This window comes from Anarhichas minor, unplaced genomic scaffold, assembly GCF_050575085.1.
Source record: "Anarhichas minor isolate MPS153535 unplaced genomic scaffold, ASM5057508v1 ptg000040l, whole genome shotgun sequence".
In the NCBI taxonomy this organism is placed as follows: Eukaryota; Metazoa; Chordata; class Actinopteri; order Perciformes; family Anarhichadidae; genus Anarhichas; species Anarhichas minor.
In genome coordinates this window covers 17,861,380-17,888,571 of record NW_027466486.1, presented here as the reverse complement: position 1 = coordinate 17,888,571, position 27,192 = coordinate 17,861,380, and the positions used below count along the sequence as shown (strand labels likewise).

Here is a 27,192-nt window from a genome sequence, read left to right as displayed (position 1 = left end):
GAACAATAATCCTCAGGGCATCTAAAAATAACCAAGTCCTTGTGGACAAAAGATAATTCCATTATTATAGTATTTTGGAAAAAAGTTAAAAAAAAACATTGTACACCTTTAAAATAAATGTAACGTAGATCCCTCTGTGATGAAAATAAAAGATAACTATTGTGTAACATGACTTTTGAACCTATACCTAATTTCAAACTGCATTAACTTGTGCCTGGTGTTTACCGGAGTGTGGATTCATATGTCCTTGGATACGGCATTAATGTATTTTTCCCAGTCCTCTCTTACGCGCTACACTGAAGCAGAATCAATCCAACATTTCTGTTTGTATGGACACAGTGTGGTGGTGAAGAGAAACATGGCCACAGTCTGTGACATCACCAATGGGTTTTCGAAGAGACATTTTAAAACGTTTGGAGCAAAAAAAAAAAAAAAAAAAGACAACTTTGGGTGGCAGGTAGGAGCCCGAGTTGAGCTGAGGATGGACGAGTAAACAGCAATCACTGCTCACGGACTCTGATACGTGAAGACACCTGTCAATCAAGGAAGACACATACAGTACCTCTCTGTAAGCCTTATTACCTCTCAATGAAACAACTAAATGATACAGAGAAACACTAAGATAACTGAAGGTATCAGTTGAGACTCTGACGAGGTGTGGTTGAACAATCATTGATTAAACAGAGATGTGAGTTGGGGGGGAGGAATAGTGGGGGTGGGGGTGTGGGGAGGTGGCGGTTGATTTTCTTCCTGGGGTCGACTCCTCTGGTGCGTACATTCCTTCCGGCTCGATGGAGGCCTAATGCGAGTGTGGAAAAGTGGAAAATTTAATTAGGCTGCCAAGGGGGGTTTGTGTCACTTGGCATGAGCCATCCCCCCCCCCCACACACACACACACACTACCACCATTAGCCCCCCCTCCCACACATACACTCTCACTCACCCTTTGCTCTTAACTTGTTTGCTGCAACAACCCCGCACCTCTGTTTGTATTTGTACCCATAGTCCTGCGGGACATGACCCGCTGGTCCAAAGGAGCAGATAGAGGTCAACAGTTTACAGCTGCACAGAGGTTGTGAAGCGGGCGAGACCTGACGGTGGTGGAGCTGCCACTGAGCACTGATGTGCGGTTACACTGAAGCAGTGTGGCTGCTGCGCGGAGAGACACCGACCTCCATTTTCATCTCGCTGCTTGTGTGACATTAAAACGCGAGGCTCACATGTAGGCTTTTGAAAAACGGTTTATATGGAATTACAGTGGTAAACAGATGCGCACACATCAGGGTGGAAAGGATATGAGCGAATACTGTAATAATAAGAGGCCAGGAGTTTGTATCTGCTATTCTATCACTTATTTCAAGCCCATTTGTGTGTAGCTTCAATTTTGTTTTGGTAAGGTTTCGCAACTCCCCAAGTTGGACATTTGGCTTTATTCTCTTTATTGAGCCCCCCTCATCCACATACCAGTGTACACTCGGTGCGCATGTGAGCAAGTGGAAGAATTTAGGATGAAGAAAACAAACAGTTGAAGCGTTGCCTTGTCTCCACCGCTCCATCCCACTCCAATTTTCGATCACACTATGAATAGTTCCAACAAAGTCTAAAGGTTTGTGAAACAGTCATGAAATGCAATCTTATGGTTGCATATACGGTGGGTATGTCCTTCATTCATCTAATCTACTTCACACCTGGCGGGTGTATTGCTGGGGGCTCAAGGAAGTGTAAATTGGTTCAATATGGCCAGATAGGGGCGCCATAACAACAAATTTTACGTTTTGGCTCGCAACTTTTTAACCGAAAGTCTCAGAAACAAAAATCACCCTTTCCTGGATTCTGTGGGTTCAGACCAATCTACCCATATAAGACGCATAGCTACGTTTTCGGATCTTTTACGTTCCAAACAGTTTTGCGATAGCTGGCCCTCAAAGTCAGCTCAAATGCTTATATTACAAACAATGTCATATCTCCTGAACACTTTGAGCTATTGGGGCCACAAATTATGGACATGTGATGTCTGAGGGACCATGACAAAAGTAGGTGCTATTCAGTCAATAGGTGGTGATGAAGCAGCATCATCTTATTACAAATCAAGGAATTTCTGTCCGTCTTTAAGTTTGTGTGTGTGTGTCCTTTGCGTATCTCGAGAACCATTGAACCGTTCGTCAGATCTACTTCACACTTGGCAGGTGTATTGCTGGGAACCAATGAATGTGCAGCGTAGAAGTTGGTGCACGACCCATATGATCAAATTTTGAAAAAAAGCATTCTATGCAGAAGTAGAGGCGGGGCTTCAGGGCTCTGCGGACTGAGTCCAGCATGTCGTCCGCAGCGGGCCTGTGAGTTCACTGTTGCTGCTGGATGCTGGATGTACTAACGTTACAACCAAACTCGTCCTCACTTCCCTGGAGTGAAAGAGTGATGGACGATTCTCGAGGACGCAGCAAGCAGCACTTCTAGGGGCCGAGCAAACAGGCAGTGCATTAGTACTGTAAAGCTGGCGAATAGCAAATTAGGATTGGAATGGAGTATTCAATCGAACACAAGTCGGACGCAGCTCGCATATTGTAGCTCATGCCAATGAGGTAACGATCTGAATGGAGAATTTGTTGCATTTCGCTGCTTCAAATTCAAAAACATGAGATGTGGTATTTAAATTTGACTGTAGACACTATTGGCTGCAGTGTGAATCCTTAATAGGTTTGATTAATTTCAGCAGCACATCAAGTGTCTCTTTGTTAAAATGTTATTGTAAGATGCTTAGGAGGACAGAAAACTTTAATTTCACGCAGACAATGTGCAGAAATAACATTCGACGTGACAACACACTAAACTGACGCCCGAGCCGTTCTTCATCATGTGGCTGCATCACATCTGCTCAGGCTCAAAAGAAAAGTTTCCCTCAACTCCTCAACTTCCAATGCATGGATATTTATTTTTCAGAAGGGGGGGGGGGGGGGGGATGGCGTGTAGAGGGTTGAAGGAGTCTTGTCACATTACATGTACCTGTCTGTGCACGTCTTCACTCGGAGCTGTCATCTCACCTGACAGGTCTATCAGTGTCCACGGCTGATCAGAACGCGTCCCTCAGCCTGACAGGCTGAACCGACAGCGCAGCAATCCAGACTGACAGCTCCTCAGGTAGCTAGTGGAGGGGGGTAGGGGAGGTGGAAGAATCTGGGGGGGGGGGGGCGACAGGCAAGACAACGGCCGCTGAGGAGTAAAAGAACACACGCAACCACGACAAGGGGAGTAAATTAATGTGCCCCTTTGCTGAATTTCCTCAAAACCATCTGATAATGAAGTGCTCCTGAGATGACGCTTTGTAACTCTGCGATTGTTGCCAGACCATTACCTTTAAAACCGCCATAAAAGCCCAGAATCCTCTTTATCGTGGAAAGAAACACAGGGTGCCAGTTTGACTATTTTTAAGCAAATTGAGTCTCATCGCTTTACGACAAACACATTGAACCGAGGCCAAACCGCTCCGTTAACGCGGAGAGTTGTACGTGTTCCAGCAAAAAGAGAAAAAAACACCTGCGGGATGTGCTTTGGTTTAACCCATGAAAGGTTTAAATCGAGTGTCTATGATCACACCTGGGGGGGGGAACGAGGAGGGGAGCCCCCTCTCAGCTCATTCCCCTCTTTCGACAAAAAAAAAAGAAATCTGTCTTTATCTTGTCAAAAGCCATCGAAAACAAGCCCATCCGGAACGCCTCGACGACACGAGGGCGAGACAAAACGGGAGAAACCTACGAGCTCCAGAGCGAGGACTCATTTGATCGGCTTAGCCACGCTCTCCTGGCTTCTCGTGTACGAGGAGTAATTAGCAATTAACAATCGGGGTTTAACGAGATCCAGTTATTATCTGTAAGCAAGGGGGGGGGGGGGGGGGGACTTTTGAGTTGGGACTGCATTAGAATTCCCATGCTACTCGAGTTTGATATCAAAAAATAAATATATAAATTTTAAAAAAAGAGCGAGGGACCCAAGCAGTAATTCTCTCATTTTCACGACATCTCTGGGCCATTTTTTTTCCTTCTTCTTAAATTCCCAGATCAAACAGGCTGCAACAAAAGGCCCCAAATCCCCCCCCCCCCCCCCCCCCCCCTCTGCTCTCCTCCTCCTCCTGCTCTCTTTCCAAAATTAGTTAAGCCTCTCAGCTCCATCATCCTCAACATGGCTCGCATCAACAAACCCTACGCTGCATCGCAAATGCTGCATAGCCTCAGAAATCAATCCATCTCTCTCTCTCTCTCACACTCACACACACACACACACACACACACACACACACACACACACACACACACACACACACACACACCTCATGCAACCCCCTCCCTCCAAACACGCAAAAGATGAGGAGGGGGGGACAAAACTTCTCATATGTCACTCTGAATTTGTACTTACAGGCTAAAACACAAAGTACCGCCACAGCCACTGAAGTTTGTGATTTCGCCCCCCCCCTCCTCTTTCACTTGGCTAACTGTTTGTCTTTGTCTTTTCCGGGGGAATATGTCCAGTCAGAAGGCTGCTGAAAACAAACAAAAATAAAAAAATAAAAATCATGCGAGGATGACAGATGGGGTGATTCGGACGCGGCGACAGGAGAGGAAAGTAAACAATCTGGAATAAGGCCGCTGTCCGCCTTCATCGCGCTCTGACACATTCCGGCCTTTTGGTTGCTACTTCTGATTACCTCATCCTCTGCCCCGGCTGTTTACCATCTCCACTCACAAGGTGGTGATTCAGGATTTTCAATTTCAATTTATCCTCCCTCTCTGTTATCGTCTTTCCACGGGCGAAGCGTCCGCGCCATCACTCCCGCCCTTTAACGTGCACCTTCCCTTTACTCTTCAAAAGTTTACGGCGACTGCTCGCTCCGACTTCTGAGGTGAAGCGGGGGCGCTTGATGCCAAGAGCTGACTCGGGGGGGGTTGTTGCCCAGGAAGAGGTGCTCGTTGCTGAGCTCTTAAGTGATCCTGTTTCACACACTTGTCAGTTCCTCCGGGGCTGGCAGGTCCTCCGCTGCCTCCGAGCTAGCTGCTTTTCAGGGCTGTCACCGGAGTGGTTAACGTTAATCTAATGCTAATATTCGTGTTCGCTCGTTCCCTTGAGCGGAGGACACCTGCCTCTTGAACAGACAGGCCTCTGGTAGCATCAAGGCTGTTAGCATCCATAGGTCACTCTTTACTTCGTTAGCCGTCCTGCCTGTCTCACCTCGAGCTACACAGAGGAGTAAAAACAAATTATTATTCCAGCCTTTAATTATTCCACCCGACTGCCGTTGAGATCTCTTAAAGACGGCCGGATTAGTGGATTTTGGATTATTAGCTCGGAGGGTTGGCAGACCTCTGCACTGTGATTCAGGGGAGCTGAGAAGCGCATCTTCAAAAGGTACCTTGAGCAGCACCTCCACGGGATCATTACACGGTATAAATCCACGTTAAGTTGCTTAAAAGCGTGTAAAGGTGAGCCGTGTTTAGGCGCAGACACTTTTGAGGGAGGAGGCTAACCGAGTGTGACTCGTACGTCGCGACGGTGACACAGTTTAAAGCCACTTTGGGGAGGAATTGTTTACAAGTCACTTAAAGGGCTTATGTCAACTTGGGTCAACATCAAGGCCTGAGGGGAAACTTCCGTGATTTTTTTTTCTTTCTCCAGATTAAATTGGCACACTTTACACACTGCAATGTCACGGTCTGTGTTCAAAGAATTGATTTAAGCTACCACCTTTTAAAATCAAATGAGTCAATCACCCTTTGTAAACTAATTGTCGATTCAGATTTTGCAGGCTGAGATTCACACAGAAGGGCTAACGGTTAACCCCACACTGGAAGTTCACCGCTATTGAAAATCCATCGCTGCGTTTGGAGTGCAAAGTCGTGATGTCTCCGGTCGACTGCCAAGTTAAAACTGCTCATGCTCGTTAAAGATGCTACCCCTCCTCTGAACCCCCCCCCCCCAGAACTCAACACCGAGAGCAGCCTGTCCCTTGGCTGACAGACAACTGAGACGTTTTGAAAGCAGGTCGGGAAAGGTTAGAGCAAGGAACATGGAGCGGGGCGGTGAAAAAGACAAAAAGAATCTTGCTTTTTAAAAAATTATTTTATTAGGAGCCTTGATGCTATTAAAATGCCCCAGATACATTCACCCTATAGTTCTCAATTAGACCTGACAGCTGCTGCATTACCAACAATAAATATAGCAAAGGGCTGCGCCTCAGGCCGGGAAGGACCCCTAACTATGACCCTGATATTTAATGATGAAAACAAGCAAGCGCATGCATGTGCACATCCATGCATGGGCTTGTGTGCGTGCACACACACACACTCTCTGTGCTGTGGCTCCTTATTACACAAGCGCATTAGGGGCCTGTGAAAAGAACAGCATCTCCAGGGTTTATAAATGCATTGCAGATAGGACACATGAAAGTACACCTTTACACACTTAAAGGGCAGAGAGGGCGCCACAAAAATATGAAGATCATGTGTTCTGCTAAAAATGGTTTCCCTTTAAAGATGTATTTTCACACAACAGTGCGTTTAATCAAAAATATTTTCTGTTTTTGGGATGTCCCCAAAAGGATGAAGCCTAATGCATTTGGAGATCCACTGCCTTTTCTTCCAGCACCACCAGCAAGTAAAATTGTATTTATAATATAAATATTTTAACATCTATAAAATTGATTGGCAAAAAACTTTTAGGATTTCCAGAAAAAGAATCCTGATGATTTTTGTGATGCCCTGACTTCTACTATTCGATGAGTAACCATTTTGGAAATTTGGAGCAGACATGGACGTTCCCTACAAGGGGAATAATTTCGGATTCCAAAAGCGATCCGGTGCCATCGACTGTCCAGTACTTTGGTTTATCCAACATTTCTGCAAAATGTAACATAAGCCCAGTGTTGCCGACTCCTTTCCCCATGAAAGTAGAGGGCAGCACTGGCTCTGAAAGCTGCTAAACTCCCACTCCATTTGATTCATTGATTGCTGTCGGGATGTAAAGAGAATTTCAACAAAAATAACAAAAAGCTTTGTTAAATACATCACCTACCATGGCTCTAACATGGCAATCCTTCCAATCTTTACCATCCGTCCCATATGATGTGAACTCTGCTATTGGCTGAATATACGTTGTGAATGGAAAACAGATGACAAACAGAGATCACACTTGTGCTTTGAGAGGGAAAACAAGTGCCCACTAGCAAAGATATAAATATCTCCATAATAAATTCCGATACAATAAACAAACTAAGTACAAAACAATCACGCACGCCGTCAGGGGAAACAGACTTCTTTACTGGATAGAAATTTCGACTAAACATTTAGTAATTTACAGTACTGTCCGTCAAGCTGTCAGTAAAAGACTTGACAGGGCTTTGAACGGTCAAATGGAACATACAGACAATAAGGAGCATTTCAACATCGACAGTGGAGCCAAACTTGACAATCGTGATGGACAAAACAAACAAACGGTAAACAACGGTCTTTTGCGTCGTCCCGACAGCTCTTTGTGATTAACATGTAGTCAATACATATCACATATCACCAAATATCTTTCACAGCGAGGCAGCATCTTCCTGTCATAGTTTCAAGTTTCTCTTCAAAATAAAGGTCCTTTACATCATTTCAGCCTGATCCCATACAATTGTGTGACATGTTTATGCGTCTGCTTTATTGTTATAATATTTTGTTGTTGTAGGTATGATGCAGTGTCTGGACATCTAGACTCTTCTTCACCAAAGTGGCTTCTCACTAAAACTAAAATACAAAGGGAAGCACTGAGAGGCAAGCATTTCAAAGTGAATCCATGTGGAATTCACAGAGCCTGTGTGCAAAGCATTCTCACCATGCTACTACAGTACAGCACATTTCCACGAATGTAAGTCTCTGCATACTCTTATACAGGTACACAACACAAACACACACACTCCCTTAGGCAGCTCTCCAGGCATGTCATTAAGCTAGAGGGTACTAGAGTTTCCCGTTGGCGAAGGCTCCCTCTTGGAACTGAGGGATGAAGCTCTTGAAGTACGCCCTGGGTGAGAGAGAGAGGGAGGAGGGGAGAGATAGAGAGAGAACACAGCAAATAAAACATCAAAATGCGACAATAATTGTGTTTCAACTGCTTCAAAGCATCTAACACATTCACTGGGTCAGTCCCAGCATGTATTAAAATGCAGATGGTGTTTACATGTTACAATTACAACAGTGCATGAGATATCTACTCTCCACGTGTTAACGCTCTGGAGGGAAACACAGGCGACTCATCTGCAAGTAAAAAACAGCAGTCCACAAGGTATTCAGCCACAGGTGGTGCATTCAGGGTTGTGTGTACGTGTCAGATGACACTCATGCAAATAGTTCATTTTTGGAAATATGCTTACTTTCTTGCAGAGGGATAGATCACTCTAATATCCGTTGGTTTAATTTGTTAGCTTAGCATCAAGACTCGAAGGAAGGGGAATTAGCTAGCCTGACTTTGTCCAAAAACTGCCAAACAGTTTTGGTTTTACAGGGAATTATGTGCGACTATTTCTTGGCCAGGCCAGTGACTTCCTGAAATTCTTTTTTGACACGTCTAAATCTCCATATTTTCATTTAAAGCTGCTACGGGGAACTTTCATTTGTGTTGATTTTGACAGCCCATGTGGACAAAAGTGGCAGTGTTTCCATGAGTACCACCGCATTCTGTCATAAAGATCTGCAGCAGCCAGACTCCCTTTTTGAAAACCCCTCAATTTACTGCAGCAGGGTCTGACAGTGTGCCTGGCCCAGTCCTTGTTCTGGTTCTCCCGTGCCTCTTTTACCTCAAGCGAACCCAGCAATACGGCCTGGGCCTCCAGCAGCGTGGTGTTGGCTCTGCTTCATGTCGGAGCTCTGACTGCAGTAAAGTCAGAGCTGGTGAACCTGCATGCCATAAATCATTTTGTCTGATGTCGCGGGGAATCAAATCCAGTGACGGGCATTCTCCCAAGAAATTGGTGAAAAAGGCAGACTGACCCAAATGGTCAGCTTTCCATGTGGTAAGAAACAATAGTAGTATCCCTGAAAAGCTATCAAAGGCTTTTCAAGCCTTTTATATCAGCAGTTTCTTTTTGTTGAAGTAGGATCACGCTGTATATGAAACGATAAGTATTATTTCTTTGGACTGTAGATGAACAGTTTGTTAGTTGGCTAACCAAGCAGCTACGTTTAGCGAAATTAGCTAATAGACAAGTTTTTTTTGGTATTGCTTTCCCAGCTTTTTAGTCGCTTGCTTAGATCTTTCAAATATTTACAGCAGTCATTAACCTTTGCCATGCACAAAGCAAATACTTCTCAGGCTGCAGCTGACGCCTATAGATCTACTCTCATGGGGTCGTGCCAGTTTATGTTTACTGAAGGTGGAATCAAATCTGTGAGCATTGAATAATGGCCCATGTGCGGTGCAGTCCAGACAATATGGTCCTATTGTATGATAGATCTAATGAAGCTCATACATGATATTCATCATGATAAATGACCTTGTGTGACTTGTCAGAAACAGTTCCAGTGGGCTTTAATGGACCTTGTGGAGAACTGAGGATTTAAAAAGACCTGCAAAGCATTCTGTTGCTTTTTAGTTTTTAGTTGTCCACTATTTTATTTGAACTCTCTATGTGCAAAATGTTTTAAATTGAGGAATTTCCAAAATGCATTGGATCTAATGAGTCAGAATCCACTCACTTGGCCCTCTTTGCCATCTCATTGCCGTCCCAGCGAGGGCTGTAGGGATACGACTTCTGCACCTGAGAATAGAGCTGGCCGCTGCTGGTGAAGTGGTACACGGACTGGAAGTTGAGGGTGGGCTGGTCCCTAGGGAAGTACAGCGGGAGGTCCACTACGAGGAGCAGAGGGAGGTAGGGGAGGAAAAAGAGGATTATGTGGTTACAGCTTCAGCTGTGATCCAGGCTGATCAGAAAAACAGACCTCGTGAGTTTCCTACCGTGTACTAGGAAGCAAAAGTCCTTCCACATAAGTAGAAGAGTGAGTTTTGTGAATCCCTCGGCATCGTACTCCACCACGCCCCTGCAATGCACACACACATTGGTTTCTTGCAAATCATTTCAAACCAACAGTACTTTCTTGTCAAAAGACAGAGCCAGTGATGAATGAATGCCCGCTGGACACATGCTGTGATCACTTCAGCGCACAATGTGGTTCTTCTCTAGTCGACTCACATTCCAAAGTGGCTGAGGAAGGCGGCGATGTACTCTCTCCTCTTGTGATAGCCTTGGATGACATACTGCACCTAGAGGAAAGAAAGTGGAAGGTTTAGCAAACACAGCATTTCAATATTAATTAATACAGCTAACCCCTCGCGACCGTATTTGGGGACCTTTATGATGGAAGTAAATGACGGCCATTCCCAAGCTTAAGTTGTTGCAGCAATTTTTGGGTTGATACTATTTGTTTCACAGATTTAGTGCTAAATTTAACAATTTTTTTTACCACTCGTAAATTATTAAAAATGAAAAAAACAAAATCCTTTTAAAATATTACATTAAGACACCAAGACCTTGAGGAACACCATGGGGAAATATATTTGGTGTCAAAAACTTTTGACATTTGGAGATTTCGCCAAGAATTGTATTTTTCGGCAATTGGACAAAGACTTGGCTTCTGTTCTGAAACTGCTCAGAAACTTTCTTACGATCCATAAACAGAGGAAAGCCATAAATCCTCTGAATGCCCAGTTTTGTGATTAGCATAAAGTGAGTATGTCTGCGTGTATTGGTGTCATCAAAACACCGATATCTTCACTCAGAGATGTCAAATGTGCTACACCCAGATTTATAACAACATCTTTGCTCAATTAATATTTAACATGAATGTAAAGACCAAAATCAAAAGACACATATCTGTTGGAATGCAGACAAGCTGGGTAAAAAGGTTGAAAATAAGCTGTATAACATAAAGCAAAGTAGTTATTTAAGGTTGTGACTTCCAAATAAGTTGCTCCAGTGGTGCCGAAATCCTCCGAATCATGATACTATTGAACATTTAAATGTAGACCGTGGCACACCTAAAACTGAGATTAGGACGTATTATCAATAAGTGCCAAAGGTCTGTTGACAATACATCCATTTGTTCACCAGGTTGACTGCAGTGGGGTCTGAATACAGGCCAGTGTTTATTTTGCTGGTTACAGGTCACGTTATCATATTGTCCTATAATTTATTTAAGTGAACAGGAAAACCTGAGGGAAACCGAATGACATCAGCGCAACACTCAAACCGTGCAACACGAAAGACGAGAAATACAGCCACCAAAACTCTACCAGGAAGTTTGGAGTGATCAGTGGCTGTCTGATCAGATCTCACCAAAGATGGGATTGGATCCTTTCATGCAAATCCAGTATTCTGTCAGAAATTATTGACAGAGCGAACCTATGAATAATAATAATAAGGCCAGTTCCCAATCAGCTTCACAGACAAGTATTGATTGTACATCGAACAAAGGGCTAAATTATCACACAAGTATTATAATAACTGAAAACCTGGCAACAATGGGTCACTCCCTTAAAGGAAAAGTAGCTAATTCACACCCAAAGAGTCAATTGATTCTTCTGTAGGCTCTTTTTAAAAATGTAATTGCCGGAGGGATGTTAAAAGTTACCAAACACACAATCATTAACTTACTAACACTTTGCATTATATTGTACTAGACTGCCTTGTCTGTCTAAAAACAAAAGCATGACATCGTATGGTGCTACGGTAATCTAACTCCATAAAATAGGTCTATAGGTGCTTGATGTCAAACCACAGAGCCTAATAATTTAGAACGCTTTTTGACATTTGATTGGTAGGAAGTAAAGGAAGTACAGGAAAACATCAACAGAAGGGGGGATGATGTTATTACTACACGATTATAGGTCCTAGACCCCTGGCCTGGAACAATACCCTCGCACCGTTGCAACATCTTTCATGCATACCCTGTTTAATGAACAGGAATATTGCTTTCAATCTCATCAACTGCATTCCCCCTTTTAACCCCCCAGACCACATGTCCTGTACGCATGGTTTCAGGGTCTGTCTTACCCTGAATCAGGCCTCTACAGGCAGAACTAACTCTCAGTCTGCCGGCCGTGCTGTACATACTAGCGGAGAGGCGTCGACAGCGAACCTACCCAGAATGTAAACAATGCCTCGGACTGTAGAGAGATTAAGAGAGCTGAACCTTCTTTGAAATGGTTGCTTTCACTTTAAAAGCAGAAGGCGCAGAGCACAAAAGTGGCATTACATGCAATCTTTGAACAGGTGAATTTAAATGTCACAGTACAAAGTCTCACCAAGCTTACCACTTGACAGCCAAATAAGCTGGTGTTAAGAGCTCTACCATAGGGTCTGTCAAACGCTCTCTGCTCGAGGCACTGTGTTCATTTTAGTAAGACTTTACATGGAGCCTCTACATTCAGGTTCTTAAATGTATTCTGTATTTTCATACCTTTCTCATTTCATATAAGGTTGTCTTTGTAGTACACTGACGGGGGAGGTCACAAAGAATGGCCGCTGATTGCAACATGAATTGTGCATTACTTGCAATTGCTATTTCCATAGACACTGCGTTAATGATATTACGGCGCAAACATGCAATTTGCCTTTTTTAAAAATTGCATCTGATTGCAATGTGGCGAAGGTTGTCTCAGCGTCAAGAATACAGTAGGGAGAACAATGGCGGAGGGGAAAAAAGATAAATGACATTTTGACCGACGAGGTTCAGAGGCCTTCCTCAAACCTTCAGACAACGTGACAAGACAAACTGTATTGGAGCTTTGAAATACCCAGTCACCCAGAACTTAATTGGCAAATAGCACAGGAACACCAAGATGCTATTTGCTTGGCAGCGTAGTTTTGGGTGCATCGCACCCTTTTGCTGGTGCTTTGACACTTGGATGGTTCCTTTTCGTCTTGTGCAGGTTTAGCGGCTGCAAAAGCAGCGCAGTCCTTTTGAGAATTTGCCCCGTAGCGTATTGCCCCAACGCAACTGCTACTTGTCAGCGATGGTATCATGAATACACATGAAGGCCTTTTTGCTGGGCGGCGACACGTTTTCAAAAATACTTGAGCATATTTAAAAACCAGCGAGTGAGTTGGACATTTTGAATGAAATAAAAAAAACAAAGAAAAACTAAATTCGATCACATGAACTTTCCAACACAAGAACAGGTTTCTCCTCTCACATAACCGACATGTGCTTAGTGCATGTTGACAGGTGTGATGAAGTATTATCTTTAAGTCCAAAGAGGAGAAGCTCAGGGCTTGCTTGACTGTTGAGCATCCTAGGCAGGTGAGAAAGCCTGCAGTCAAGCCAGCCAGCTGTGAAGGTGACCTGCTGCATTCACCTCAGCAGGGATGGTTATGTATCAGTGCACCTGGGCAAGGCCGGCGAAGTTCAGATTACTAAACTACGCGGAAAAAACCTGCCACAGAGATTAGACTATTTACAATATTTAATCAAATGTGAAATCCCACCAGTGGGAATATTTTGAAGTTCTACATAGAGGAATGTTCCGAGAGGCGACTGCATTTTAGATCCAGTTTCCAGTTGGCAAAATATCTGGATTCACTAAACTCCGAGGCTAACTAATCTCTTATCAAACCTTTTTTGCTCTTCACATTCTTAGTAGCATAAAGCAATGTACAAAACATCCATGTAGCGGGCTTATTCTTAGCCTGAGCTGACCCCCACTCACCAATCTCTAGAAAGAGATCCTGCATTTGAATGCAGAATCTGAAGGTAACAGGGGACAAGATTTATGATATCGGAAGCGTTCTGGTTTCCACTTGTAGTCCGAGGAGTATCAACCAATCACGTTGGAGCAGGCTTTGGTTGAATGCAGGTAAACAGTCCGTGTGGAAAGCAAAAAAAGGGGGAACGGATTGGCCGAAATGCAATCTGGGAACCCCCCACCTATCGTCTGCTGAAGATTTTGCTTTTTTAAGCTTGAAATCAGCTTGTAAACTGGCTACTTGTGAACCAATCCAGTCGTACACCTCGCCCTCTCAACTCCATTCTCGTATTTCAAGTTACTGATCGGAATGTAAACAACAACCCAAGCACGGAGAAGGAGGTCTTGGCTAAATCGTCGTCAGACAGACAGCCGGTGGGTTTAGAGACTGATACAGCATCAGCTGAAGCTACTAAACATTCATGCAGTCACAGATATATGGTGGCTTTGGCGGGAAGCCTCAACGGACAGTCTGTCTGTGTTGCCGATTTGGCAACTTTCTTGGTAGATTTAGCAACTTTTGGAGCCAGTGGTGCTAGCTACTTTTATTGGAAAAGGGTTGGCAACACTGGGCTGTTTTTTTTTCTTCTCTTGCTCGTTTCTCAAGATTATCAACTCGGCCTTGAAGGTTATCTACCAGCTACAATTATATTTCAATCTCAAGCAGGTGAAGTTGTAGTGCTGTCCACCTCCTACGACCAGCAAAGGTAGAGAAAAATATATCTCTTAAAATGGCAAACATTATTTTTCTAATAAATTTCAGAATACAGCGATCATTTGGACAAATGGTGAACTTCTGGAAAGAATAAAAGTTTCAGGAGAAACTGAGCCTCTATTGAAGAGTAATGTGGTATTGGTACCAGTGCATCGACAGCACATTGCATAATAAAAGTAAAAGCATTGCAATATATTGCCATAAGAACACGTAGTAAAATGCTGGGGTTCATCTGAGGAGTGCATACATAATGAATAAAGCTGGAGACAGTGGTGCCTCACCCGCTGCTACTGCATGGTTGTGATTACTCATCAGCCATGTATGAATAACGGCATTTTGTGAAAGAGGAAAGTAGTAATCTCTGATCTGTGTGTCTGTCTGTGTGTGTTTGTGTGTGTGAGAGAGACGGGTCTCATATCTGCAAGAGCTCTTAAACACAGACACACATTGTGACTCAGACTGCTGTTCAATTATGTTTACATGGGACAGTGGAGGCGGCAATTGAGCTTTCTCAAAAGCTGCAGGGCCACATACTAAATAAGCTGTTTATCTAGTAACGTGACTGTGTGTGTGTGTGTGTGAGTTATTCAAGGGAACTGTGGATCACTAAACTTTTGCACCCATACTGAGAAAGGACTCCCACCCCCACCACCAGCGTCACCGGGACTTGCAGCCAGATCTCTCTATTGGCTGCCTGGAGGTTTGAGTGATGCAAGGCAGGTGATCTCGCTCTGCAGGTATTCAAACCTGCCTGCGAACCGCGACTCCCTCGCCCGCTCGTCCACATATTGTGTCTGTGCATGTGTGGGGAGTGTGATGCAATAGCACCGGAAGTGCTTCCTGCTGTGTGATTGAGAAATCTCTCTCTCTCTCTGTCACATACGCATTCGCACCACCCCCAGCTTTCAATTGTATAAAGAGTGACTGATCTGATGTCTGAGTACAAAAGGCATTTTAAAGGATCAATGTCATCCTGATCTGATAAGATCCATCTCCAAATACTAAAGCAAAATCATTAGAAAAGACGTCAGAGCTTGTTGACTACTTGACATTTATGGATAAATAAAAATGTTTATTATGTTAATGAAAGGAGAAAGCACACACAGTATACTTTTAATTGATCTCAGCCAGAGCAGAAATGTCACATGAACCACTAGTACCACTGTTTGTACTGTACATGTCGGATCTGTAGTGTAAACACTGTTTATGTATAATCTCTCACATTCTGCATTTCATCTGCACAGTCTACTTTTTTTTCACTACCTACTGTTACTGCTGCACACGTTTCATTCTGTTCATATCTAGCGTGTTAATATCTTCCCTTCACCATCTATTCTACCCTTTACTCTGAATATTACTGTTCATTCTGTACTTTACTCTGCGCCTCTGGTTGGATGCTGAACTGCCTTTTCTTGTCTCAGCGCAATGACAATTAAGTCGAATCTAATCTAATAGCATTTTGGACATTATCTTCGTATTTGCAATGAAGTATCATCCAGAGGTTAGAACTAGACCCCACCAGCAACCGCAACCTTTATTTGGATTTTGACTGAACTACACATCTGTAAAGTTTCGTGACTTCACCTCGCACAGTCGAGGTGCTATGGCGGTGACAAAAGTCTGTCCACAGTCACACACAAACGAGACTCACAAGGTGGAAACAATACCAGTGTCGCTGTCGCAGCTGGTAAGTAAAATGACTCACTGCTAAGTTTGCTCTCTACTCAGCTTTCTGGGAAATCCGCTCACACAGCTCATTGCTCTTTTCGTTATGTACGGTGAGGAAGTCACTGTACAGATAATTCTGCCCAGTGATTCATGTGCTGTGCATTACTTTGATGGCAGGGTTGCACTGAGCGAAACATAGACGTTTGTGTTGATAATGATCAGAAATAGCCCTCTTCCACGGAGAGGCAACCTGTGTGAATGTGGAAAATATTCAGTCCAAAAAAGAAAAACTAGGGTAAAGTTGGTTACAAAAAACATTTGAAACGACCAGGCGACCACTACGATTGTTTTGCTAACCGTGCTTCTCCTCTTGCTGTCCACTTTGCATAGCATGTGTGAAAATGTATTTAGAATGCCAGCAATGAGAACACACATTGTGTAATATACCAGCTACGAACTGAAATGTTGGATTGATGATTATCTTGATAACACATCTGGATACAGGCACAGGGTGACCGCTCCACAAAAGCAAAGTCAAAACATCTCCATTCACCCCTGGTGGCTGGCTGCAGCATAGGTCATAAGCCCCCATTCATGTTAGCGGATGGGACATGGGGCAAACAAAAAAAAATCAAAGTACACCTCAAATAAAGTTTTCCCAAAGATGGTTTCTGTCATGTAAGGTATTTAGGTATTTATAGAGATATTCTGGTCAGTTGTGTCGTTCTAGCCAAACAGCTACCGATGCTAACGTAGCAGCTAGGTGCTTCAAACTAACGCGCTGCGGCCGTGCTCGTGATTGGCTTCGGGCGGATGTAGGGCGGGACCTCGATGCCGCGGCACCAACGCAAGATGGCAGCGCTTTTTCCACAGCGTGAGGAAGTGGGGACGTGACGTCCATCTATGAATACCACTTATGGTGTAAAAACACCATCAGACAATGAGCTAGAACACACACGGTAAAGAGGAACCTGACAAAGTGGAAAAAGTAGCTGAAGATGACAACTTTAATTATACTGCTTTCACCTTACTATCACTATCATGTCAAGAAACACAAAAAGGATGATTTCACTGAAATAGTTTGAAAGTTTGAATTCCTGAGATGAGAGATGCCTGTAATTTTCATCATAGGTACACTTCAACTATGAGAGACAGAATGGGGGGAAAGAATCCAGGAAATCACATTGTAGGATTTTTAATGAATTAATTGGTAAATTCCTCAGTAAAATAAGTATTTGGTCACCTACAAACAAGCAAGATTTCTGGCTCTCACAGACCTGTAACTTCTTCTTTAAGAGGCTCCTCTGTCCTCCACTCGTTACCTGTATTAATGGCAACTGTTTGAACTCGTTATCAGTATAAAAGACACCTGTCCACAACCTCAAACAGTCACACTCCAAACTCCACTATGGCCAAGACCAAAGAGCTGTCAAAGGACACCAGAAACAAAATTGTAGACCTGCACCAGGCTGGGAAGACTGAATCTGCAATAGGTAAGCAGCTTGGTGTGAAGAAATCAACTGTGGGAGCAATTATTAGAAAATGGAAGACATACAAGACCACTGATAGTCTCCCTCGATCTGGGGCTCCACGCAAGATCTCACCCCGTGGGGTCAAAATTATCACAAGAACGGTGAACAAAAATCCCAGAACCACACGGGGGGGACCTAGTGAATGACCTGCAGAGAGCTGGGACCAAAGTAACAAAGGCTACCATCAGTAACACACTACGCCGCCAGGGACTCAAATCCTGCAGTGCCAGACGTGTCCCCCTGCTTAAGCCAGTACATGTCCAGGCCCGTCTGAAGTTTGCTAGAGAGCATTTGGATGATCCAGAAGAGGATTGGGAGAATGTCATATGGTCAGATGAAACCAAAATAGAACTTTTTGGTAAAAAAAAGAATGCCGAGTTGCATCCAAAGAACACCATACCTACTGTGAAGCATGGGGGTGGAAACATCATGCTTTGGGGCTGTTTTTCTGCAAGGGGACCAGGACGACTGATCCGTGTAAAGGAAAGAATGAATGGGGCCATGTATCGTGAGATTTTGAGTGGAAACCTCCTTCCATCAGCAAGGGCATTGAAGATGAAACGTGGCTGGGTCTTTCAGCATGACAATGATCCCAAACACACCGCCCCGGCAACGAAGGAGTGGCTTCGTAAGAAGCATTTCAAGGTCCTGGAGTGGCCTAGCCAGTCTCCAGATCTCAACCCCATAGAAAATCTGTGGAGGGAGTTGAAAGTCCGTGTTGCCCAGCGACAGCCCCAAAACATCACTGCTCTAGAGGAGATCTGCATGGAGGAATGGCCCAAAATACCAGCAACAGTGTGTGAAAAGCTTGTGAAGACTTACAGAAAACGTTTGACCTCTGTCATTGCCAACAAAGGGTATCTAACAAAGTATTGAGATGAACTTTTGTTATTGACCAAATACTTATTTTCCACCATAGTTTGCAAATAAATTCTTTAAAAATCAGACAATGTGATTTTCTGGATTTTTTTCCCCCTCATTTTGTCTCTCATAGTTGAGGTATACCTATGATGAAAATTACAGGCCTCTCTCATCTTTTTAAGTGGGAGAACTTGCACAATTGGTGGCTGACTAAATACTTTTTTTCCCCACTGTACATACTGTAGGAGATGACTGAGAAGCCCTCAGGGTCTATTAGGTCCTGGAGCTGATTTTCGTGAGTAATTCTTTAATGATGCAGACGCCAGGTGCTGCCACCATCGCCCAGCACAATCCTCGTCACAGCCACAGCTGTGAGGACAGTGTGCGGCAGTTAAGTTGTGTCAATACAATCACAGCATCTGGAATACGTGGGAGGGAATAATTGATGGTTTTAAAAGAGCAAAATGACTGCATAGCCCGTCCTCGAAATAATTACAAGAATGATGTCTTTTTCTTACAAGCAATAACAGATCCAAAGAAGCCGAATATTGTTTTGTGTTTTTGCTTAAATGTCCAGCTTCTGTCTTCCTCTGATGACTCTACTTATTACCTCTGCTTACTCGGGCAAAGCTCAGCTTACTTTCTTTCGGCTAGAAGTGACTCCAAAGAAATCTCAATGCTGCTTCTGCCACACAAATGAGCCACATCTCTGCTAATTGCAGACTGGGTTAATTGCTACTCTATGCTGTCAGCCAACGATTACTAACATTCTGAGATCCAAGAACAAGGTACAAAAATGGCTGTTTTATGACCGTTAATTTCACAAAAAGCCTGAACTATATGGACCAAAATGATTGCTACAAACTCAAACAATAGGGGTGTAAAAGTCTGTTACAATGGTATGTAAAGTTCACTCGTCATCAGGGCATGCGAGCGGAGCGGGAGAATTTCCGCTGACAGAGCTGTTTGTTCCCTCGCTCAGATTTCACTCCGCTCCACTCAAATGGCTTACACTATTTATTGGTTTATTTGATAAGGGACAGTGCACATTAATAAAAACATTGCTGTATATGCGCCAGAGTTAGCCAAGAGGCTATTTTTCATCTGCAGTCCCAGAGAAGACTTATTTTGCTCCAAAGAAGTCCAAAATCTGTATAGTATTTGGTTTTGGGCTGTAGGCTACCGAATGTCTTTTCTGTTTTTTAACAATCCAAGCATCTACTGAAGCTGTCTAATGAAACTTAGAATGTCTGTCAAAAAAAATCCTTCGACAAAATCTGCAATTTAAATAAGATATAACAAAAGCTGAATATTTTTGCTGGATATAAACATGTTTGGAAACGATTAAATCTGCCATCATTGTGACTTTTGGACTTCACAACGTTCTGGAGTTACTGGAAATGTTTGGATCACACAAGTGTGAAGCAATCCTTCACAGCCGCCACGGGAATCTAATCCGACAATTAGTACAATATTAACAACGTTAGTGTAAGCTGATCTTTAGCTGCAACTTTGCAGAAATACAAGTTCTAAACAGAATGAATTGATATAGATGTTTAAAAAAAACAAAAACTGCCAGCATTCAAATGTTGACTGAATTGAAATGTAAATGATATTCTGGGTGGGGATCGGCATGCTTCGGACTCACGGTGTGAGCGGTAGCTACCGGATTGAAATTGACTGAAGAGTTGCGGTGACATTGTGAGCAAGACTCATCTTTTGCTTGTGTCACCGCCGCCTTTATTTGCTATTGACGCTGCTTTGCAACATGCCTTTCCGAACGCAGGCTGTGGCCTCCGTGACTCTTTCAGGGAGGCGGAGGGAGCGGTCCTGACACTGCTGGACTTAAACACCCGGAGACATGGAGGTCAGCCGGGGACACGAGTGTTCCAGGCACCCCGAGTATGCTGTTCAGAGTCCAGGCGAATAGGAAGAGATGGAGGGTATCTGTGTGTCATGTGTGTATGCGGGTGTAGCGCGCGCGCGCGCGGGGGGGGGGGGGGGGTATGTGGATAGGCATTTCTCCTGAGGGAAATGGCATTACATCGTGTCTACACTGCATATCTACCTGTCAACCTGCGGAGGCCAAGGAGCGCTCAGACAGCCTATGGAGGTTGGCCAGTACGCCCACGTCGGCAGATGCCAGATACACGTGCATGAGTGCCCATACAGACGTACGCACACGCACACACACACACGCACACACACACACACACACACACACACCTTGACAAAAGACATCCCTCAGTGGACACACGCTTTGCTGCACCAATGCTTACAAATACGCAATAACTGATTCCCAAACCTGTCACACACATTAAAGTTACTATGAGGAACTTTTAACTGACTATGAAACAGTCCATATTTAACGCTGATGCCTCTTTATAACCTACATAAATAAAGGAGACCATCAGCAAGACGATTGGTCAGCAGCGCCACCTGGACGGATTCAGCTTGAAATCAGATGAAATGATGCAGATTCACCAGAAACTCCTTCAGCGACCAGCCCACCACAGACAGGACCCAGATCAGATCAACACAATTTAAAGTTCCTCATAGTAGCTGTAAGAAATCTTGCTCCTAGATAACATTCCTTAACATTAGAGGTTACAAACCGTTTGACATTGACATACACAAAAAACATATCTAACCAGGCTGTGTAAAGGTTAAATGAGTTATATCAAACACTGTTACCTTGTTGTTGAGTAACTGGCACACTTGGGGGACATAGTCAATTAGGCATCCTCCACTGGGGAATGCTGGGATATGAAGTGCCGTGGAGCCTCCCAGAGCACTGATTGAATACAAAAAGACAACAGTTAGCCTGTAAACACACAAACTCAGATTACACAAAACATGCAGTTACTACCACGTTCTCTTTGCCACTATACAACAATTATTAGGACAACTCAAAGCTTTGTGTCACATCCTGCCTTCATGGAAATTTGTGTAAACCACTGAGCAAAACAAAACAAAACAAGAACCGAGCACTGCTAGTTGGCTACTGAAGTTGTGGAATTAAAAACATAGAAGGAGTGGCTCATGCCTGTGGAATCCTCCTCATTCTCATTCACTCGTCAAGTTATTCTTTTGACATCCTCCTGCTTAAATCCTGCAGCACAGCTCCATTAGTGATTAGTGCATGCTTGTTTAATCAGGGAATCTGCTGCTGCAGCTCCCTAGTGACTAACCAACCGAAGTAGTCACTCCCTCATTTTTTTTCTGATCTGGGGTAAAAGAAACAGAGGGAATACCCTGAGGACGGGTTAAAGGTCTTAAGGAACCGCTCATTGGCTTTTAATGCTCATTTAAAGACACATAGTGGAGGGTTTCTTCTGCCGCTTTCTATTTTTAATTTATCTTCATTATAGCAGGACAGTCGGAGGGCATTCAGAGACGCTATGTCGTTATTGTAAACGGCATGCTGAAGTGGATGACTGCCGTTTACCAGGTTAAGCATGCATGATGCATGTAAATAGTCCACATTATGTCAAAGATCACGTATGTTGAGATGCAGGCCCTAAGGCTTATCCTTTAGCTGATCAGAAAGGCTATGAAGGTAAAACTCGACAATAGTGAGTCGCAGACCAAGGCCATGATCCCTCCAAATCCATCACATCATCCAAAAGCTGTTCTGAAGTCTTTTTGAACCAAGTCCAAGTCACGCCTCAAGTCTTTGAGACACCAAGCATAGTATGAAAACACCAAACACTCGTTTTTCTTTAATGGGAACTAGGCATTTAAGGTCCAGTTCCAAGTGTTGGATCATTAATCACATACAATCATACTTATCTGTTTGGTAACATTAAGACCAGGATAAGTGCTGATACTGAATAAGACATTTTAGGAAAAACTATTGAAATCAAGCAACGCAATGCACAAGGGCTCAGACCTGAAGCCGCTTGAGAAGTGAAAAAGTCAGATTTAAGTGGACTCACTATATTTAAAATGATCAATACTTTTTACAAACTATTCAGTACCAGTTGAGTTCATTTAAAATCTTAAGGCAGCAGTAACTCATATTTCTACGTTGAAACAACCTTATATTTCTACAGCATATTCATAGTTTTACAGTGTAATGTGACCAGCTTTCCATAAAGCTAGCAGTGCTGCACACAAATGAGTCCAAGCGCATGCTATTAATTTTAAAGGTCAGTAAGATACACATCTATAGAATGAGAGAAAGCAACATTAGAATCTAAAGGCCTTTGCACACCAAGTTTGTACACACTGACAGGTTTAATTTCGTATCCGTCAGAGTTGTTTGGCCGCTCAGAGCCACGGTAAATGCAAACATCATCCGAAATAGCATCTGGTTTAATTGGTTCATTCGTCACCCAGCACAAAGCGCTTTACGACAAACAAAGTGAGGAATACAGAGATACATGAATTTAAAGATAGATTGTGGCAGGTGATGGCAGAACAGCTTGGAATGGGAGATGGTCGTAAACAAAGGATGTACGAAAGATTAGACAGTAGTGATTGAGCTCTCGGCAGCTAAACGACAGCTTCTTGCTAATGTCATTCATTTCTTAGCCACATTTGGGGCTAGCGCTATCCATTGAAACCATGTAATTAATTCAGTTTTGTCTTGTTTTAAAATGTTTCAGAACAAATAAAATAATAAAACGCATCACACTCAGTGTGCAATGTGCCTGTGCGTAACTGTTGACGGATAAAAGAAAAAGCATAATTACACAGATTTGGTGTGCAAAGACCGTAAGTTTGTAATGTCATCAACAAATTACCAAAGATTAGTGCAGACTGAGTGCACAAAAAAGGTCATCTCAACATTTATGCCGTATGAGCATTTATACAAAAAAACATAATTAGAAAATTCCCCTCTATGTCTTGTTTAAAACAGCGGAGGTGGCATAAAAAAAATTGGTTGATCCTAATAATTAGTAGAGTTGTCAAATTAAATCAAAATAATAATCTTAAATATTAACAAAAAGGAAAAGGAGCTCTTTCAATAACTAAAAGCAGGAACCAGCGCATATTTTAAATAATGTGTGCATCAGAATCATTTTCATAGCTTTGGAGAGGAAAATAGACAATATGTTTGAAACTATTACGCTACTCATTTATGTGTAAACGCTAATACATATTGTGAATTATGGATGATTTATTGAATATGAATTTAGAGTTTTTTCCATTTTATTCTGGAGCCAGCAGCTGAAGGTGTTTCAGCTTCACCTTGTTTCTGAAGGTGTGCATTAGGTTATTGAGACATTGCATGAATCCTGGTTATGTTATAAATGATTCATGAAGGTTTGGCAGGGATCCAAAAGACATAGATTATTCAACAGAGCACTTTTTCAGTAGTTATGGGCAGCTTGCCTTCAATTTGGGTCTTAAGAGCAGACGGGTCGCAAGACCACAGCTGTTCATCATTCCTCCGCAGCCACAATGAAATTTTGTTCATGGTGTATGACAATGTTTGTATTGGTGTATGAAAAGGTTTTCCACCAAAAGCTGAACGGCAGTGACTGACACCAAAGTTATGAGGATTGCACAATTTTGAAAATTCCAAAGAAAAGTCGGGGGAGTAGTGAAGAGGGAGGTGGAGCACATCATCATGCGCTCCACCTGCCATCATTACCAAACACCACAAATGTTTATGGGGAAATGACGTCCTAACAGAGTTCAGGAAAAGGTCAACAGGGACAGGACTCAGCCTTGACTGGCCTGGGAGGAGTATTTAGAATAACTAAAGAAGGTGTTCTCCTGCTCTGACTAGAAAACAGCTGGTTTCTCATCAGCTGCTCATCTGAAACATAGAAATACTGATGAGTCTGGATTAGTCAAATTGACTAAAGATAAGAATCCCATCCATCCACTTGTCTTTTTGCAAAATGATACTCAACTGAATATTAATAAGGTCTTATTCACAGAGATGCCATACAGACTGTCATGAATCCATTTTCATTGTCAAAATCCTTTTCTCCAGAACTCCAAAGCCACCATTTACAGTAGGCTTTGTGCACATAATTAGCATTAGCTTGTGCATTTTGCCGTGCACCAACAAATGGTCGATTGAAAATGGCTTGCAGCAAAGAGGAGAGAAGCCTTTGAAAATGAGAATCTAAATGATGCCCATCTATCCTCCCACAGGTCTAAGAATAGCTCCATATCATTCAGATGGAAATGCAGACAGAGGCAAAAAAAAGATGGTGGTGGTGTGTTCGTCACTCATATGTGTCAATGGCAGGCATGTGAACAGAATGTCATGCATTTTGGATTTCAATGGTTTTGCTCCTTGAACGCTCAATTGAATGGAGGCTGACGTGACACCGACCTCTTGTGCTAGAATCTTACAAAAGGTCTTCCAATTTTCACAAACTCAGTTTTAAAATAGTGGTTTTACTTTGACCTTACTGGTCTAGTCTAAGAGTCCAAGTTTACATTTACCTTTGACGTCAGGCCATGGTCCACATGTAGACCCACTTCAAACTCATTCAGTTTATTTCTATCCATCCATTTTGTCTGTCAGTGGATTCAAACCCAGCTCATTGCTGTGAGGAGACCATGCTTTTATTCCACACTTAATAAATACTTAAGTGAGCTAAAACCAAGAAACTTTGTGGCAAGAGACTGCAATTAGGGCTTAAAAATCAACATTAAAAAAAACAACAACATTAAAAGCTTAGCAATGACAGTTACTACTTCTGTCAAGCTAATTCAGGCAACCAAAGCCATTGTTACAGCAGAACATGTAATCAGACGTTATAAAAAGCACAGGGCCATAAAACAGCTGCACAGCTGGAATTTAAGTGTTTTTCAAGCTAGGTTTCAACACAGTACTTGGCATAAAACTTCCACTTTTTGTTTTCAATTTAAGTTAAATAAATTGAATTTCATCATTGTCAGCATGCTGTGAAGCAGATAGCTTCCTCTCAGGCAGCTCAAGCTGATGCATGATAGTCAACAGATGCGCAAGGCGATGGTCACATGATCACCAGAGCTGGTACCAATGAGCTACTTTTAGCGTCTCTACTCAATAGGAAGTGGAAAATGTGGTGGTGGTGGGGGTGGGGGGGTGGTGGGGGTGGGGGGGGGTTAAAACAATGATGAAAATGAATGCAGCCAAATATCCTGACTTTTAGTACCCTGATGTGAGTGAAGCTCTAAAGAAATGCTGCATCTTACATTCCCCATAATGCAACCAAAGGCAGTATTTTGGGGGCGTCTCTGCAGGACGGAGCTTCAGTTGGCGGCTGCCTCAGCTTGGATTCAACCGGCAAAATCCCCAGTGGGCCGGTGGAGTGCTGGGTCTAACCTGTAGCACCTGCAACAGGAAGTCTGCTGATCCGGTGGGGAGTCAGGGCAGTCCCCCCCAGGATCAGACACTGTTGCTGGGGTTTGCTCTGGCCGAATTCGGGGCTAACTGATAACGGTAGGTCGGGCCCGTCTCTCGGAGCTGCTGCACGCTCTGCTCTCGTCAAAGAATTCTCTTGATGGCGGGGAGGCAAGGGTGCAAGTCTTTCTCGTTTGTGCCACCTTGGATTTAATCCAATGAACAAACTAGCAAAACGTACACGGACCTCGGATGTATTATTGACGAGACCTGGGTGCAGCTCTACTTCTCCACTCTCATGTTGGACAGAGCACAGACTTGCAGACGCTACAGTGACGAACTTTTGCCTCACGAGGTACAAGTGGTACGGACGGCGAGGGCTAGCTGGTTAGCATGCTCATTTAAGTAGATATCTGCAACACAATACACAGACGTCTTTGACATAACGTTGACACTGACAACATCATTAAGGTTATTTTCTCATGCTTGAGAAAGAATGTTCCCCTTTCACCAGACAGAGGGCTGGGAGAACACTCAGCACAGTGACACGCTCTAGGTGACATGTTGTTAAGAAAAGGTTTGACAGGGATTGTTCGAGTCTGTGTGCGCGCAAATACATATTCATATCTTAGTTTCAAAATCTAAAGGAAACAATTGGTAACATGTTCCTGAAATTGTACGGCATCTATATTAATATGCCAATGTTCTCAGACCAGTATGAGCTTTTAGATTGCTTCAAACCTAGCTTCCTGTGGGTGGGCTCACAATCCAGACATAATGGTGTTTTATTTTCCGAGTGGCACCCTGAAGAGTCCTCGCTTCAGTCTCCACTGGTGACATCGCTCTCGACACTACCCACACATACTGGAGTCACCATGCAGACATGCTGCCTAGCGCAGCCCCTCTGAGCAATGCGACCCACTGTATGACATATTTACAGTAGACAGTAGGACATGCACGCCTGTAAACAAACACACACACATACACACTCATGCTGTACAGCGACAGGGCTGCCTGTGACTTCATCAACCAAAGAGATTATCCTCCGTGACTCAGGTGGATGGTGACGAAGCTCAGTTTGTTTATTTGTGTGTGGTTTTGTACGTGCGTGCGTGTGTGTGCGAGTGCGAGAGAGAGAGAGAGAGAGAGAGAGAGTGTGTGTGTGACAGTGTGCAGTGACAGCGTGAGAGCAGATAAAGGCTCAATTGGAAAAGAGGGCAGACATGATTCATTACCAAAGTGAAAGATGAGGCCAAGAAGAACTGTTTGGAGATTCAAATGTGGTTTCAAAGCAGCAACATTTCCATTTTGATTGCCTTCTTGGTTTCCTAAAGCCTGGGGGGGGGGGGGGGGGGGGGGGG

The 27,192-nt window shown here is 43.4% G+C and overlaps 1 protein-coding gene across 4 annotated transcripts in view; it reads right to left on the bottom strand.

Moving 5' to 3' along the window:
* Positions 1-7,283: 7,283 nt before the first annotated feature.
* Positions 7,284-27,192, bottom strand: part of babam2 (BRISC and BRCA1 A complex member 2) — an 88,529-nt gene continuing 68,620 nt past the window's right edge. For all 4 annotated transcript variants that reach the window (XM_076108216.1, XM_076108218.1, XM_076108217.1 and 1 more), the window contains exons 8-12: positions 21,229-21,328; positions 10,208-10,278; positions 9,973-10,055; positions 9,714-9,867; positions 7,284-8,043 (exon numbers count right to left, since the gene is read on the bottom strand). In XM_076108216.1, the coding sequence (XP_075964331.1) occupies positions 7,980-8,043; positions 9,714-9,867; positions 9,973-10,055; positions 10,208-10,278; positions 21,229-21,328 (472 nt within the window). In that variant the 3' untranslated portion in view covers positions 7,284-7,979. The remainder of the gene's footprint in view (positions 8,044-9,713; positions 9,868-9,972; positions 10,056-10,207; positions 10,279-21,228; positions 21,329-27,192) is intronic.